This window comes from Paramisgurnus dabryanus, chromosome 2 (assembly GCF_030506205.2).
Source record: "Paramisgurnus dabryanus chromosome 2, PD_genome_1.1, whole genome shotgun sequence".
NCBI lineage: Eukaryota > Metazoa > Chordata > Actinopteri > Cypriniformes > Cobitidae > Paramisgurnus > Paramisgurnus dabryanus.
The window spans coordinates 2,308,340-2,326,291 of record NC_133338.1 but is presented as its reverse complement, the minus strand read 5'-3'; the positions used below and the strand labels follow the sequence as shown (position 1 = coordinate 2,326,291).

Below are 17,952 nucleotides of genomic sequence, written 5' to 3'. Positions count from 1 at the left end.
TGGAAAGGTTGTGATGAATCTTTGGTTCAGATGATATGACAAGCAGTTCTGTCTTCGCAAGGTTAAGCTGGAGATGGTTGTCCTTCATCCAGAGTGAGATTTCCCCTTAGGCATGCTGAGATGTGGGTAGAAACCATGGGATCATCAGGGTGAAACGCTAAGTGGAGTTGAGTGCCATCCGCATAGCAGTGGTGGGAAAAGCCATGTTTTCGAATGACAGAACACAGGGATGTTATGTACATCGAAAAAGCAGTGGTCCAAGCACGGAGCCTTGAGGCACCCTGGTATCGAGATGTTGGGGTTCTGAGACGTAACTTCTCCAGGATAACCTAAATGACCTACCTGAAAGGTACAACTTGAACCATAGAAGCTCTACAGAGACTCCCATAGCCATGATGGTCGACAGGAGGATGCGGTGATTGACCGTGTCAAAAGCTGCAGATAGATCCAGTAAGATCAGCGCAGATGATTTGGAGGCTGCCTTTGCCTGCCTTAGGGCTTCAATGACTTTGAGCAGCGCAGTCTCAGTGGAGTGACCGCTTTTGAAACCGGACTGATTGCTATCCAGGAGATTATTTTTGTGTTAAGAAAGAGGAGAGCTGGTCAAACATCACACGTTCAAGAGTCTAGGCAATGAGGGTAAGAAGAGAAACGGGTCTGTAGTTCTCTAGCATAGCAGGATTGAGTGTGGGTTTCTTTAGCAGTGGGGTTATCCGGGAATTTTTAATTGCTGTGGGGAAGGTACCAGTGGAAAGAGATGAATTGATAATGTGGGTGAGAGCAGGGATAACCGATGCAGAAATGGCCTGAAGAAGACTGGTGGGTAAGGGATCTATTTGGATGGTTAGAAGTAAAGACCTTGGAAATTCTGCTTCAGAAAGGAGAAATAAGGCGGGAATCGTGCATACCTCAGAGGTTTGTGCATGCGCAAGAATTGGCGGCTCTGAGAACTGACTGCTGATAGTATTTGTTTTCTTCACAAAGAAGGAGGCAAAATCATCAGCCGTTAAGTCAGATGAAGGTGGGGGGCAGGCAAACAAAGAAGTGTAGAAGGTCTTAAAGACAGTGTGAGAGTCAGATGAGCTGTTGATTTTTGGGTAGTAGTATTGCGTCTTACCAGAGGAGAGATCCGTGGAGAAGGAGACAAGAAGAGACTGATAGAGACAGAGGTCAGCAGGATCTTTCAATCTGCGCCACCTCCTCTCTGCAGCCCTGAAATAGCCTCTCAGATAGCCAAGGGGCAGATGTTGTGGCCTGAGCCATTCCAGATGTCAGAGGGCATAAACTGTCTAAAGCCGAAAGTATATTAGGGACGTCCGCGTATGCACGCTGTCCGCATGACGTCATTTTCATCATCAGGAGGGTCCACGGCCGGCCGCGTGGACCGTCCGCGTGCAGCCCAAAATTTGAGATCGCGCGGACAGTGCGCGTACAGTCCGCGTACGACAGCGCATGCGCGTGAAAATATTTAGACAGGACACTCCACTATAAACAATTATACAAAGGAAATAGACAGCATTTGCACACACACTATCGTTTTTCTTCTTTAACTTTTACTTCTTCCAAGAACAGAAAGCTGTGGAGCATGTTTGTTTGATTCCTGTTCTTTGTTGTCTTGTTGTTTGTTCTAAACTGTGTTTGCAATGGTGGATCAGTTACTTTTCTTCACCTATCCTAATGTTTTAATGTACTGTAAATGTCGCCAAATCAGTGCTGCCCTGACGGCCTGTTAGACTAATAATTTGAATAAGAAATCATTTTTATTGCGTATGGTGTCGAACGCGGCCATCCGCGTGTAGCCGCGGGGACAATACTCGGAAAGCTGGAAAAAAGTAAACCCCGGCCTTAATAATAATAATAATAATAATAATTAGTTACATTTATATAGCGCTTTTCCAGTGCTCAAAGCGCTTTACATATGAATGGGGGAATCTCCTCAACCACCACCAATGTGCAGCATCCACCTGGATGATGCGACGGCAGCCATATTGCGGCAGAACGCCCACCACACACCAGCTTATTAGTGGAGAGGAGACCGAGTGATATAGCCAATTAGTATGAGGGATGATTAGTAGGCCAATGGGCAAGTTTGGCCAGGATGCCGGGGCACACCCCTACTCTTTTTCGAAGGACATCCTGGGATTTTTAATGACCACAGAGAGTCAGGACCTCGGTTTAACGTCTCATCCGAAGGACGGTGCTTTTTTTGACAGTATAGTGTCCCCATCAGTATACTGGGGCATTAGGACCCACAAAGAGCACAGGGTGAGCACCCCCTGCTGGTCTCACTAACACCTCTACCAGCAGCAACCTGGTTTTCCCAGGTGGTCTCCCATCCAAGTACTAACCAGGCTCAGCCCTGCTTAGCTTCAGTGGGCAAGCTGTCTTGGGCTACAGGGTGATATGGCTGCTGGCCTTAAGCATCTAACAGTATCTAACAGAGAGAGTTGGTTGGGAGGAGCATGAAAGAGACCACAGAGGATAAGTGGGAGGTAGAGAGCGTGTGCAGGTTGCACCGGAATGTAACCAATGGGGGATCGTGTGCAGTGACTGGGGAAGTTAGGAAATCTTATGAGAAAATGAAACAAAATCACATTTAAGATCTCCTGTGTTTTTGCAAATAAGTTTACTGCTTTAATGCCATTACAATTCGATGCAGTTCGATTTATTTATCAATATTATGTGCCTAGTTAAACAGTTACATTTTTAATAACTTACAAAGCAACTGAAATATATAACAGGAACATTAAATTCAACTCAATTTGTGCAATTTGAAAATGGCACAATCTCTTTCCCAATTGGAACAAACTAACAAAATTATGTCAAGGAATGAGGACGTGGAGAGTGTCAGAATAACGGTACCTCATATCAATATATTTTATGTGTGGCATCGATGCATCGCATCGTTAGAAATGTAATCAATGTATCGATCTATATCCATGTATTTTTACACCCCTATTAAACATATGTGTTGTTTTTTGTTATCCTATCTAGGTCAACCCATTAATAGCTTGTCTTTATTTTGAGAAACCCCAAAATACTCTGTTTAGATCAGTCTGCATTTATACTGAAATACCCAGCACTATGGGAACCAACAATAGCCTGCATCTATTATAAGACACAACAATACACTTACTGATGAAGCAAACACTCCCATGCCTATAATCCCAAAATATATCACCCCTGTTTAATAAAAACCCAACTGTTTTCGGTATAGTTTTACCAAACACATTTCCCAAGTGTTTTCAGGAACAACAGCACAAAATATAGCTTAGGTGAAAATGATGAGTTTAATGAACAATGGAAAGTATTTACCAGATAACAGTTAATAGTCTGTGTTATATGATGTATATAGCGTGTAACATATATGTGTTATATGAAACAGACAACAGAATCAGAATGAGCGATTCTACTGAAAGGTCAAAGAGATTTAATGATCTGGATGTTTGCCTTACACACATTATGTTCATTACTAAACAATAACACACACACACAGACACACTTAATCTAAATATAGTGAGAAGTCAATAATTTCCCTGCTCTTTCTGTCTGTCCACATACGCTTGAGTTTTATTGCCGCATTGATGGATCCTGAGAGTTGTGCAACTGTATTGACCTTTGTTACGCTGGTCTGTTACTGTTGAGTTATATAGTAAATGAAGGCTTTCGTAGTTTTCAAGCAAGCAGTAGTCATCATTTAACCGTCTGGTTTAACTACAGCCCCTTTATAGTCCAGCTATGAGTAACCCACTTCTAGACAAAATGAACTTGAATTTGCGTATGTCGTTTGCCGTAAACAACTTGTCTGATAAGATATCTTATATTCCACCATGTGAGCTCTTATTTATTTGTTTATTTATATTATTTAATTTATTTTCAGGCTATGGTTAGACATCTATTAAATTTTCACTGACAGCTCAAATTTCACTTGTTTTAGCCTAGATGTCTGTACTAGGTCTTTTAAACGCAAAACTAGCTGGGTTAAAACAGCTCACCAGTTCAGACTTCATACAACGCCATCAGTGACATCATTGGTGGGTGGGACGTGTTTCTCCACCCACTTTCACACAAACTTTTAATTTCTTTACTCAGACTGTCCTATAGTTAAATAACACAAAAAAACGATGTGGACAGCATCCGAATATTTGGTGAAAGTTTATTGTTGCTCAACTAAAATGTATTTCTAATATTATGGCCTTAAATGCTTTAATAAAATGGTTGCTATGTGATAAAAAAATGAAAGACACAGATTTAATTTTTTCTGCTACACGATAAAGACATGTATATAGACCAGAAGTTTAAGTTTAATCCTAGAAGTTACTTTATTGTTTATTTTATCATTGCTAAAGAATCCAGCAACATAATTATGCATTTATTAATTTTTTTAATCATCCTGTACTTTTTTTATGGTTATGACACTTTTAGGGGCCGTTCACATTTCGCATCTTAAACCGCATGGGACACTCCCCCAAGCTGTTTTTCTCCTCTTTTCCCAAGCTTTAAGCACTTGCATTCCCATAGCGTCTGCTGTTGCTAAGCAACCATGAGACGCCTTTTCCAGAGTCGTATAATAATAGAGTTACGACACTCACATAGACGTCCGTTGTAAGAATGGAATGCGGAAGTAACAGCGTTTCATGTAGTGACCGGTAGTGACGCATAGTTCCAAACGCAGCACTGAAGCCCATTCATTTCAATGGCACCTGCTGGTAAATCGATGAAATTACCGTTTCTCTTTACATTTTCGGACATTTCATTAATATAGTCAACAGTGATATTTTATGAACTCTGCTGTAGGTGATGATTATCGTTAATAATAACTAGTAAAATTTTTATATTTTAATGAGTTGTGTATAATGTGTGAATAATATAGATTTAATGGTTTAATATTTTATTACTGGTGGCCATCTACTTTATACTTATCTTTTTTATATATTATGAGTAACACTAGGGGGCAACAGCGACAAGCTAAATGCCTTATAAGAAAGTCACACTGCTTCACAATGCTGCTATGTGTTTCATTGTGTTTGGTAAGTAATACGAGTGATGTATCCTCGAAAATCATGTATGATTATATTAACATTTAATGTGAATTTAAAATATGAATTTAGTGTGTTTCTGTTATGCTTCACTGTTACAAATAACCGCGTTTGCGATCTTTTTTGTGATTTTAATATATTAAAAGTGTAGGAATTATGTTTCTAGCAGATTGATAGCCATTTATATAGCCATATTTTGCTACAAAAATAAAAGATAAACTGTGTTGCTGTAGTTGGTATAGATAACCACAGTTATATTTGGGTCACAATTAACTGTTTATCTTTATTAACTGATTTACTGTATTTCCATCACTCCCTAGTAAAAAAACGTTATAAACACAGTAAGTATAGTGATCAATTCCCATTACAAGCTAATATTTACCTAAAATAGCTGAAAACCTATGCAAACAGATTGACAGCCCTGCTTGGTTTGGAACTGTAGAACGTTACATGAATCACGTGACCGCGCGGCGGCGAGATCAAAGCGTTTCGTAACTCTGTTATTATACGACTCTGGCCTTTTCCATTCAGTAATGCATTTTGCATTGTTCCATCTATTTGTGTCAAAATAAAAGCCGATTGACAGATTGTACAGCTCTGGGTACAGCTATGATCAGCTGTTTCTCCATCTTGAGTTGATACAGAATGATACAATGTTTTCATGATACAATATTGAAACCTAAAGGGTAAAGCTGTGCGGACGCGACATTCTGAAAAGTTTTAATATTTTCAACTGTGTGACGCTCCCTATTTGAGCACACTTGCTGTGCGACTACATAACAACATAACAAACTTGTTTGCACAAAAAGCAAAATGTGAACGGCCCTCAGTCATCCATTAATCATAACCACCAGACATCTTCTACAAACGCTCAAAACAGTGTATATACACAGATAGTGTAAGATATGTCGTAATCCAAATCACTCTGTTTGTTTTTCAGGAAAGTTTCGGGAGAAAGCGTCCATCCTTCACAAAATTGCCAAAAAGAAATGTCAGGTGGAAGACTCAAATGGAGTTGCTGGTAAGTGTTGTAGCGTAAAATTTGCTGCATTTCCTGCTTTTTATACTGTAAGTGTACGTAAAAAAAGATATCAGTGGTTGCAATACAATTTTAACATCTCATAATCTCATTTGAGTCTCTTTTTGCGGTGTGTTGAAGACATGCGCACACTTTCATCTCAAGTGGGAAATTATGCTAACAGTTTCACATTAGCATATTAGCATGAAAAGCAGGGCCGTTGAGAGCTGCTTTCTTTGATCCGATCTCTGTCCACAGACTCAATACACAAACTGTATTCAAAACATCTTTTTAATGTTTCTATCGAATGCATTTTTTCCATCTGTTTTCATTTCTTTGGGATGACCAATATTTCTCACAAAAAAAACAGCATGGTGTTGTTATTAATGTTTATGTAAGGTGACCATATGTGCCATTTTCCCACGACGTGTCCTGGCCAGGATTTCGGGTGCGTCTTGCGGAAGTCGTATTTGTGAACCGCATACGTCATTGAGGTTTATTATTTCAGGTTTTATTTCAGAAAAGCAACCGTTACATTTCAAGGTAAGAATGAAACTACAAATGTTTTAACTTAAATGTCAGAACATTAAGGAGGTATCCGGAAGACGCACCTGAAATCCAGGACGCGTCCTGGGACAATGGCACGTATGGTCACCCTAGTTTATATATTAAATATTATTTCTTTAGACAAATTAAAGCTCACGGGGCAGAGATCTAAAGGTTTTTCAGTACGTAAAACATTTTAACACGTTTCACGGTATATGTCTCTTTGTGTGTTGTAGATAAAAATCTGCCAAACAGCTCCAATGTGGAAGAGGACGTGACCCCGCCCATGAACGGCACGGCTGGACCAGATGGAGATACGGTGAGTTGCTGATACTGTTAATAAAACACATACACACATTTTCCTCTATGCTCTCAGCCATATTCAGAAAGTGAATCATGGCTGTGACTTTGAAAACAAACGTGAAGGACTCGACGTCTGGAGTGAACACATTTGGCTGTCTCGCTCCTGCTGTAATGTGTCTCCTCACATTGTATCACACACACGCACAGAAACATACTGTCCTGTGCTATAGAGTCAGCATTCACATCACCGTTCAGAAAATAAAGCGCTCTCATCCGATGCCCCCTGTTGGCACGGCAACATGCCAGCGAAACAGACGGCGCAGCGTGTATGCGGCCCTCTCAATGTCACCGTGACAACCGGGTCACGAGAGATCCATCACTCATAAACCAGGTGCACACGCAGATACCATAGATCAGCCAAACATAAGACTGCTTTAGTTTTCTTGATGGACTGATGTACTGAATAGACTGAGGGATGTTCATTGTATTTGAAGTTCAAGGGCAACATCTGTAACCATTGTGATAACTGACCGTCGGTGGTTAAATAAGCTGTACAGTTTAATAATTTGCATGTTAATATAGGCAGAACGTACAGCATTTTTTATTAGACACGTATCAAATTGCATCAACATTTTATTGTTTTACTGAATGAAGTAAAAGCTCTCAATAAGATAGCAGAATGGATGTAGACGTCATTAATCTAATCAGTTTAAAAATCATAGAAACTTCTTGATCGAATCAAAAGTACATTTCGGTCAATTCTAGATCAACGCTATAATATAGGTTTTATTTCCATAGTTAAAATTTCTATTGTAGTATATTCTTATTGTATGTGTAATAAATGTGTGTATATTCAAACAAGAGATAGCAGTCGTCTTCTGTAAATCCTCTCTGCTTGCATGTGGAGAATTGAACGCTACATTATTGATGAAGAGAAGCAAGGTTTTCTTCTTTTAGGATTCATCAGGAAGTTACTAAAAAAAGAAAACAGATCTTCTGTATTTTTAGCAGCTGCTGAGAAGCGTCACACCATTGTTGCGTGTAATAAACGTTTTGCTGTTCATATGTGTTGTGAAATTTTTTTTCTCACTACCTCTTGTTTCTCAATTTGCCGTGTTGCGTTTAAACTTTGGCTCTTGTGAAGTCCTCCGTGTCATTTTTTGCCACGTTTCTATTGAAACTATTTTGAGTTTCCCTGCGTGTGTCTGTAGGGAGGCCGTGGTGCTGTGTTCACACCCACAGGAATGTTCACGAGTGTGTCGTCCTGATAATGATTCTGTTCCTGCAGGACGCCATCACCACACACACACAATAGCTAAGGGTGACATTCAAAACAATTCTCAAATCATCTGAACTCAACAAGCAGCTATTTTTACTCGAGAATGACTAAAGTTGAGCTGAGATGTTGAAATATCCGTCCTGTTCTCACTGTTATTACGTAGTCATAATATGTAACTTTCAAAAACATAAAACTTTTGGTATGTTTACATAGATCCTGAACCTTACAATGTAGACGTATTTGCACATTTAACATTCAACATTTTCACAATTGGTAATTGTTTCAAAGCAGTTTTACATTAATAGCACCAGGGGAAAACACAGAAAATTCGACAGACAATATAAATAGCAAAATACAGTGTCTATGAAAAAAACTTTACAAGCGAGCGTATTAATAATGTAACATATACAAGAGGGTGCTAAGCCAATGTTGGCTGACCCCCCGGGGTTGAAAAAAACCCTAGGAGAAAAACCTCCTGACATTATTTTAGCCAGGAAGGAAAAAAGTCCTAGGAGGAAAAAAACCCTTGGGAGATATAAACGGATAAGGAGACTAAACGGGTTCCGTCGGTGGTCGCTGGTCTGGCATCGACTGGGCATCACGTCGAAGGACGGCCAGTAGATCAGAGCTGTGTTGACCTTCACGGTAGCTGGAACTGGGTCTGTTTGTCTCAATGTCCTCGAGAGAGAAACAAAATCCTATAAGTGTAGGGGCCGTTTGCATGTAATGCAAGTGTCACACAGTGTTGTGTTTTAATTATGCTCGGTTGCAGACAGGCTAGCTATTGCGGCATTAGTATATTACCCAGACGAGTTATGTGAATGCTTTGTACTGTACAGGCTAAGCTACAAAAACGTAAAAGATTTACAAATCTTTCAAATCTTAAAGATTGCTGTATAATTACACTTTAACCATTATATCAATAACCCTAAACCCAAAAATGTAAAAAAATATGTAATACTTTCTTTTTATTTTATGCAACGTAACGGACACTAATGTGTGAAAGTTTTTGTAACAATATAGCATTTAAAAGATATTTAAAAACAGTTCATTACAATCATGTACTGTTAGAAATAAAAAGCATAACAGATAGAAGTGTAATCACAATAATTTATTTATTGCGAAATTTCAAAAGCAGTACCAAAAGTATTCAACATGAAGATGTGCTGCAGTCGAGGTCCTCTTTGGAGTTTATGAAGTACAGAGAAATATTAAAGTTATTAATCCGCAAGAAAGTCTCTGTCAATGTGCACACTTCAAATGTCAAAAGTACATCGACTGAAAGACGACAATGTCGCAAATCTGTGACGTAGCCCTCAAGAGCCAATGAGCTTTGATATCACTGCCATAATGCAATGTGTCGTAAAACTTCTTGAGGTGCAATATTTGAATTCAATTTCATAATGAAAGCAAGATTTGATGTTTACAGTCGCTGATGAGAACTGGGATCAAGATCGCTGGATAAAGGGCTGAATTTGGATCTGTTTCTCACAGTCGTATGAATTTTAAAGATGTGGATTAAAGCGAATGAATAAAATTAACATCTTTTGTGAATTTATTTGTGTTTTGGTGTAATTATTATTGCATAGGAGAAAAATCCTTTTGTGTGTTATGGCCAACAAACTAAATATTACAAAATGTTTAAATGATTACAGAAATGTTATTTAATGTCTTGTTTAATATTGTATGATTCTCTGAAAATCATGAACATTTCATTAAGAGTAAACTATCTTAAATAAATAAATATGACTGAAAACATGTCAATAGTATGAGTAAGAAATGCCAATGCTCACAATTTAATTATTTATGAATTTATTAATTAATTATTTATTAATAGAAATACGTACAAAAATACGTACATTTAATTAATGTATTTGTCCTGTCAACACGTTGATATTATAAGTTTATGATATTATAGTAAATGTATGTGTGGTACAACCAATCTTTATGTAAAAAATGCCCAAGTATTCTCATGAGATCACGTTGAAATATCACAAGAATGATATCGCCTGAACTGTTGATTTATGTGATTTTTCATCATCTTTGAGCTAACAGATAATACAGTCACACTAGAGTAATGTAGACCATGACTCGACGTAAATTGTGTTTCTGAATGAATATCATTGTTGATCCTGAAACAACATTCCTAACAGCCAATCAGATTTTAGGGCTAAAGGTTTGTGTTAAGGCATCGCATCATATGACTGATTGTATGGACTTGAAACTGTTAATGATTTTATTCACTCGCATGTCACTCATCCATCTCAGCCCAAATTCCCAGCCTCTACAAATCAAGCTGGAACCTCTTAAACTCAATGCCCATCACCATAGTAACCACTTCACATCTCTTAAAGGGGAAAGCACGCACTTTATAATTACACTAATTGTCAACTACACTACGTAGTGCAGCCGTTTCTGACACTTGACCTGGTTTCTGACCAGTTTGGAGTGAAATTGATAACAGTGGAGACAAAAAGAGCTTGGCTTTTGTTTTGGTTGCGTCTCAGCGACTTCCACCGCTGCCATGATGCAGCTGACAGCTCGTCTCAGAGGATCTCGACTGCGATCGCTGTAACGCTGCAGGTGCACAAAAGCTCTCACTTACACCCTCAGCCGGGCGATGATGGGGAACGGGGCTTTGGGTTTACAGCCGCCTGTACATATGGCATGTTCTGACAAGATCGCTGGTGTCCCACAGGATTTCTAAGACCTTTAATTGGAGATACAGGGAAGCAATCGAATGTGTTGAGTATTGTGGGTGTGTGTGTGCACCCAGAGGATCATTGCATGGCTCAGAGTTTTTTGCTCTATCATTGCTCTGAAGACATGAGAGTTATGTTACAAGTAGATGTGATGGGACTGTGATCTATCCATCTACATTTTGACTGTGACTGTCTGTGTAGTGCTTTGAAATGTGACAGAGTTTACTTTTCCTACATAAACAGCTATTTTAACTCCAAACAGGGTGAAGAAGAGGATGAGGAAGATCAGCCTCTTAGCCTGTCATGGCCCGAGAACTGCCGTAAGCGTTTCACGTATCTCTTCCTCCTACCCATCATCATTCCTCTCTGGATAACTCTGCCAGATGTGAGGAAGCCGGTGAGTACTAAAAGACTGTTGCTGAGTTAACATGACACTGATGCGACTGTGACAGCTTCATGTGCTTTACTCTCAGAGTGCCAAGAAGTTTTTTCCAATCACGTTCCTGGGGTCTATTTGCTGGATCGCAGGCTTCTCGTACCTGATGGTCTGGTGGGCTCACCAGGTAAGAAACGTAGATGAGATGTGTTGAGACAAAAAAATATTCAAAGTTGAAAGTCACTGAAGAGTTATTTTTCCACAAACTGCTTGTATGTACTGTACATCGCAAGCTACTACTGAGGCAACAATGCAATACTTATGTGAGAAATACAGGCACAACAGTCATCATCAGTCCATGTGTTGTGTGTTCTTGCACTGAAGGTTGGAGAAACTATAGGCATCACAGAGGAGATCATGGGACTGACCATTCTAGCGGCTGGGACCTCAATCCCTGATCTCATCACCAGTGTCATAGTGGCACGCAAGGGTCTGGGGGATATGGCCGTCTCCAGCTCTGTTGGCTCCAACATATTTGACATTACTGTGGGGTAAGACTTCCAGACATGCTCACCTACACATGCATAATGTGGCACTGGGTATGACTTGGTTTGGCTCAGTTCGCTTTTCCACTGCAGTTTAGTACCACTTCAAAGTGGTGGGATTATAGACTTATTGTTATAGATGCATCGCCCTCTACTGCCATGACATCATTGTAAATGTGACACAAACATAATGCACAGAACATGGGAGCAATGGAGCACATCTATGGAATGGTGTTCTTGATTCTCAGCATGTCGATGTTTGGGAACTCGTATAGCAAAGCGCACCCAACGACATCACAACGGTAAACTAATCATGCATTTAACAATGACAAATCTCTCTGACCAATTGGTGAGCTTTAGTGTTTACATACCCCATGTAAAGCAAAGGCAGTGACGCTATCTCATTCATTTCAATGGAAGATTGCCGATTTCAGGAATGACAGTCACCATTGGCGATAGAAAGTGGGTGTGTCCAGCTACGTAAAAAAGTTGAGAACAGTTCAACTTTATGCAAATTATGAGCTACTTTCGGGAGCAAGAATCAATGAGAGTGAATCAGAGGAGTTTACCTCATCTGTCTTTGTCTTGTACTGAGAGCACGGTTACGAATTTGTTACTAGGATAACCAGAATTAGGAACGCCTGCTAACCACCATATTGAAGGAGACTACCAGTACAGTTGGTATTGGTATGGCTCACTTTGAGCTTCTACCTAGGTGGGTACGAGGTACTGTACAGTGAAAAACCCACTAAAAGTGAGCCATACCGAGCTGTATCATGCAGTGGAAAAGTGCCAATAGACATGCCAATATGTTTCAAAAGGTGGACCATCCTTTACATACAAGACAATCCCAGAATGCATTGCATCAAGCCTGTTTTTTTAATCAGTTTCAGTAAAGCTGCTTAGGAATGCAACACAAATCATTTAAATAAATTTTACTTGACTTAGGAGGTTCCATCTGAGATTAGGCTGGTTTTTGCTGGTTCAGTGCTGGTCTAGCCAGTGGGCCAGCATATCCAAGATATGAATCAAAGTACAGCCTAACTAACAAGACCTCAATCAAGGTCTTGTTAGTTAGGCTGTACCTGGTGGGCAGTTTCTAAGACTCTGCTCTTTCACCAGGGTAATATGTGTAGGCAGTAGTTATTGTAAGGATGTTTTGGCACAAAGCTTTGGTATTTTCTTTTCTAATCTTCAGAAGTCTTTGTTTCCCAGGTTACCACTTCCATGGCTGCTGTACTCTTTTATAAACAATTTGAATCCAGTGAGGGTGAGCAGTAACGGTCTGTTCTGTGCCATCGTTCTACTCTTCATCATGCTCATCTTCGTCATCATCTCCATCGCCGCCTGTAAGTGGAAAATGAGCAAGCTGCTTGGCTCCATCATGTTCCTGCTCTATCTTGTCTTCCTGGTGGTCAGCGTCCTGTTGGAGGACAAGGTGATCGTCTGCCCCGTCTCTATCTAGCACACGTGTGCGCATGCGACTTCATGAAGATAAAGACGCTTCATACAAGTATGTACTCGGAGACTTTACCTCACCTCTGTTTGCCCAACATGACCTCCATCCAGCTCCGTTGAAGCACAGGTGTATCATGTTTTGGTGAATCGGCACAAATCTGGATCAATTCACTGTTATACCATTTGGTGTCCTGTGTTAAAGGCACAATATGTAAGATTTTTATAATGTCCAAAAATGCTTGCACCTCAAAGTTGTGTACTTACATTATTCCAAAAGTTCCCAAAGATTTGTTAATTTGTCAATGATGTTATATCCGCATTATCCTTGGTTTCCACCATTCCATATGTCTCTGGATGGTGAAAATGACATCTCCCATTGTTCCACTCTCCTTCATAGCGTCGTCAAGCTTCACCTTCATCATCCTTATGAAAATGCGACCTGTAGCGGTGAAAATGTACATATTGTGCCTTTAAGGGGGTTTGAGCCTCTGTAAAGTGTCATTCATTGCAGAATTGGAGCTGTAACGGTACACTAAACTGAAAGTCAGAGCTGCTAAAATATACAAACTCATTTCACATGGATCATCATTTCTACTGTAATAACTTCTTGATAGTGTTTAAGCAAATCAAGCAACATGCAGATATTTATATTACACAATGTCTCAAATGTTGTGTTTCTATGTTTTAGTCTCTCTGCAGGGTACATTAAGGGTTTATAATCACACAGACGTTTGGTCATTTCTCATGTTATGAACATGCGGCAACTATCGATTAATAGACTTCACTCCATATACAGAAACAGTTTTAGCTTTAATTTGTCTTTCACGTTCAAGTAAATGTAATATAAAGAAAATTCTTGTATTATTTTTTTGTATATTATGCAACTTTAACAAATCCCATATACTTGAATGTTTACGTATTTATTGATATAAAGGTGCACTATGTAACTTTTAAAAGGATCTTTTGGCAGAAATGCAATAAAATATATACTATATTATTAGTGGTGTATAAAAACCTTGCATAATATACTGTTATGTGTTTATTAGCTTAAAATGAGCCGTTTATATCTACATACACTGCGGGTCTCCTTACAAGGAAGTTGCCGTCGTGTTTCTACAGTCAAACTGCTCTACAGAGCGTGGATTTGTAACTAGATTTTCTCAGACAATGACGTGTTTGTCCCGCTCCTGCACCACTTTATCTATTTTTACAACCTGGGACCATTAAAGGGGACAGAGAATGAAAAACCATTTTTAGCTTGTCTTTGTTGAATAATGGTAGTCTACCCGCATTCACAAACCTACAAAAAGTTGTAGACATGCTAAACATCTCAGTCTCATAGAAATTCCTCTTTTAGAAATGTCAGCCAGAAAACAGCCCAATCTGAAAAACTGATGCTTATGACATCACAGGGACCTCACTGCCCCTCCACTTTAAAATAATTGGCTAAATTTTTTGAGTGGCAGTAAAGTCAGCCAATCAGTAATGAGATTGCAAGTTAAGCCAGTAGGGGGAGCCAAATAGGTGCAAAACCACTTGTTTAAAATCCCCCACCCTAATAGAGCTATCTGAGAGAGGTTTTTAGGAAGCTTCTAAGGCATTACAGACCCAAACAAAAAAATTTGTCTACGTCACATCACAGCACAAGGATAAATACCCCGTTCAATCATTTTATGTCACCTTTAAATAAAAGTAATGTAAGTGAAAAACAGGCTTTATTTCAGACTAAAAGTACTTTGAAGCCATTTGATTACATAGCATTGTAAACTGGCAAGAACATACGGTTATGAACCACAGAAACCAGCATGTTCATATTAATAACAAGATAGGATAAAGAACCACATTTGAAACATTTACAAAGCAGCGTTTGTATTCATCTGTATACAAGAACTATAAATACATCTACATTAGATTTAGCAGCTTGATATAAAATATGAATATATATATTTCCAAATATTTATTATAAGCTATAGGGAATTGCACCCAACATACATGGTTTTTAATTTTGTTTTTAATGATCCGCCCCAACCCAACCCTGCAAATAAAGTGACAATTTCTTTACCTGCAGGGTTATGAGATGACCCGTGTATCACTAGTGGCTACCGTAGCTGCTCTATGCATTTCGAAAGGGAGGGGTGAGCGATGGACTAATTCAGACGCGGAAGAGGCGGCAAAAACATGCTAATCGTGCATAGTTTGCGTGTGCAAAGTCGCGTGTGAAATTCTACTAATTTGAGACATTCGCTCGTAAATTCGCGTCACACTGTAAAAAAAACTTTGCTGCCTTAACATTTTTTGTTAAATCAACTCAGATTTACAAGTCTTGTCAACAGAGATTAGTTGTCACAACTTATAAAATATAGTTGAGAAAAGTCAACTTAAATTTATAAGTTTAAACAACCCACCTGTAGTTATAACAACTCATCTCTAGTCAAGATAAATAATAGTAAGTTGAAATGACTTGTAAATCTGAGTTGATTCAACAAAAAATTTTAAGGCAGAAAAGTACTTTTTACAGTGCATGGGCGGGGCTTATATAGCTCAAATCGTGTAAATTTACCATATTGTTCGACCTCCTCACTCACTTTCTTCCAAACAAGATCCTTTTTATTCCTGTAAAAGTATGAAGATGTCTCGTGTAGTGATGATGATTGTCCTCCATTGTTGTTTTGTTTTTCTGCCTCCGCTCGCTTCCTGTAATTACGTCAAGCTCCTGATTGGTTAATGCACGGCGAGAATCAGCCAATGTTCCGATTTTTCAACTTTCCGCGTATTCCGTGCCATCTGCACTGCGCCATTCGTGCTTCCCGTGCCGCAGGATGCCCATTCGCGTCTTTGCATTGACTTAACATGTAAATCACTGGCGTTCCCACCTCTTCTGCGTCTGTTGTGAACGCACCATATGTCGTAATTTGCAACCTCACCACTAGATGCCGCTAAAATCCACACACTGCACCTTTAATTATTTCATATTTTATTTACACATTATTACTGATCGAGTAGTTTAGTGAACCGTTACATCCCTAGCTCCAAAGAAAACAGTGAATGTTTATTTACTGGTGTGTTTGAGATGCATGTGATCATGAGCTGATGAATGTTTTTGTTACACATTAATATTAGTGACATCTCAGTGTTTTATTCTGTCATCTTATGTTTCACGAGCTCTCATCTGTTGGCTTATAAGGGCACTGGTGAGGTAACACGGCTCTGTGGTTTGATCCATCTAAAGCCTGTTAAATTGATTTGCAGCTTGTCTTTATCGGAAAAGGCGAAAACCACAGTGGCAAATAACATTTGAGGGTTTAAATGGACCTAGATCAGCATACTAAAATTTTTTATTTTTATTTATTTTGGAAAATGTATTTTTTCTTTATAATTTTTGCTTGTGTGTCAAGATGCCAAGAAACAGATATGATAATGCACGATTTGCTCAACCTGGTGTATGATACCTTCAACTGTACACAATGATGCTCAACTTTCTTCAGTTTTAAGAGTTTATTTGTTAGTTTGATTCAAACTGTTTAGTTTGTAGATGAAGCTGCAGTATTGACTGTGGTCGTACACCACTAACTTTCTTAGTAACGCACGACAAGATTACACAAGTGAACAAAATAGCATGCATGTTGCTTCCCAAAGTATAAAAACAACCTTATTATTTACTTGTTTATTTAAAAAAATCATGTGTTATAAATAATATTATAAATGGGGCAAGGGACACGTGTAGGTGCTTATAGACTATAGTGAAGTGTTAAAAAAACATTTAGACATATTATAGGCACTCTGAGCTGCTTAAACAGTATGCAGTGATTTCTCTTAATACTCGACCTTCTCTGTGTATTTGGACTGAAACTCAGCCCGGACAGAAATTCTTTATTCTAAAGTAGACACAAATACATGCATGGAAATGTGTAGCTTAATTTAAGATAACCTGTGCTCATTGCTTTAAACACAAGACATTTACCTAAAGATCTTTTGGTTACAAAAGAGTGTTAATGTATTAGCACAGTCTAAAGTTATACTAGATATGTAAAATCACGTGCATTTATGAATAAAGGTGCTTTAGGATTTTATCTTTATAATCTGTACAGACACACATGAACTTATATTTTAGACATTACACCCACTAATAAACTCAATAGTACAGTAGCATCACATTTCTGTGATCCATGTAGTTATTTTGTTGTGGAGAGTTTTTTTTTTTAAAGGGCCAGGCCTATATTAAAACCTACAAAGGAGGATTAGGGCCTAGCTAAAATTTAAAAGTAAAACCATCTCGAGATTAAAGTCATTATAATTTCGAGATTTAACTAGTAGTGTTTAAGAAAATGTTCTAAATAAATAATATTCCTATATAAAAGTTGTAATATTTTGAGAAAAAAGTTAATATAACAACAATAAAGTTGTAATAAAGTCAGCACAATGAGAATAAAGTTATATTTTAATAATGTCATATTTTTTAATTAATTTGTTAATAATTACATTAATACCAAATTAAAAACCTGCCTTGTTAATATAACAATACAGGAGATGTGCTCAGAATGTAAATGCAAGGAGCAAAGTTTCACTTCATGTAAAAATATGACATTATTCTAAAATATAATAATTACTTTATTCCCAAAACCTCACAATTTCATTCTTGAAATATTATGATTTTATTCTCGATATATTGACTTAAAAATATTATTA

General features: G+C 38.5%; 1 protein-coding gene and 1 pseudogene across 7 annotated transcripts in view; one reads left to right on the top strand and one right to left on the bottom strand.

Annotated features, from left to right (window-relative positions):
* Window positions 1–17,705, top strand: part of LOC135783441 (sodium/potassium/calcium exchanger 2) — a 62,021-nt gene extending 44,316 nt beyond the window's left edge. For 6 of the 7 annotated variants that reach the window (XR_010545635.1, XR_010545634.1, XR_010545631.1 and 3 more), the window contains 7 exons: window positions 5,980–6,060; window positions 6,840–6,922; window positions 11,150–11,284; window positions 11,361–11,450; window positions 11,648–11,814; window positions 13,024–15,523; window positions 15,785–17,705. Coding sequence is in view for 1 of the 7 variants with exons in the window: in XM_065294169.1 (XP_065150241.1) it covers window positions 5,980–6,060; window positions 6,840–6,922; window positions 11,150–11,284; window positions 11,361–11,450; window positions 11,648–11,814; window positions 13,024–13,273 (806 nt within the window). In the remaining 6 variants the exon portion in view is untranslated. Of the gene's footprint in view, window positions 1–5,979; window positions 6,061–6,839; window positions 6,923–11,149; window positions 11,285–11,360; window positions 11,451–11,647; window positions 11,815–13,023 lie in introns of all 7 variants that reach the window. The other variant, XM_065294169.1, reaches the window with a different exon arrangement.
* LOC135784722 (5S ribosomal RNA) lies at window positions 2,299–2,415 on the bottom strand (annotated as a pseudogene).
* Window positions 17,706–17,952: the final 247 nt, after the last annotated feature.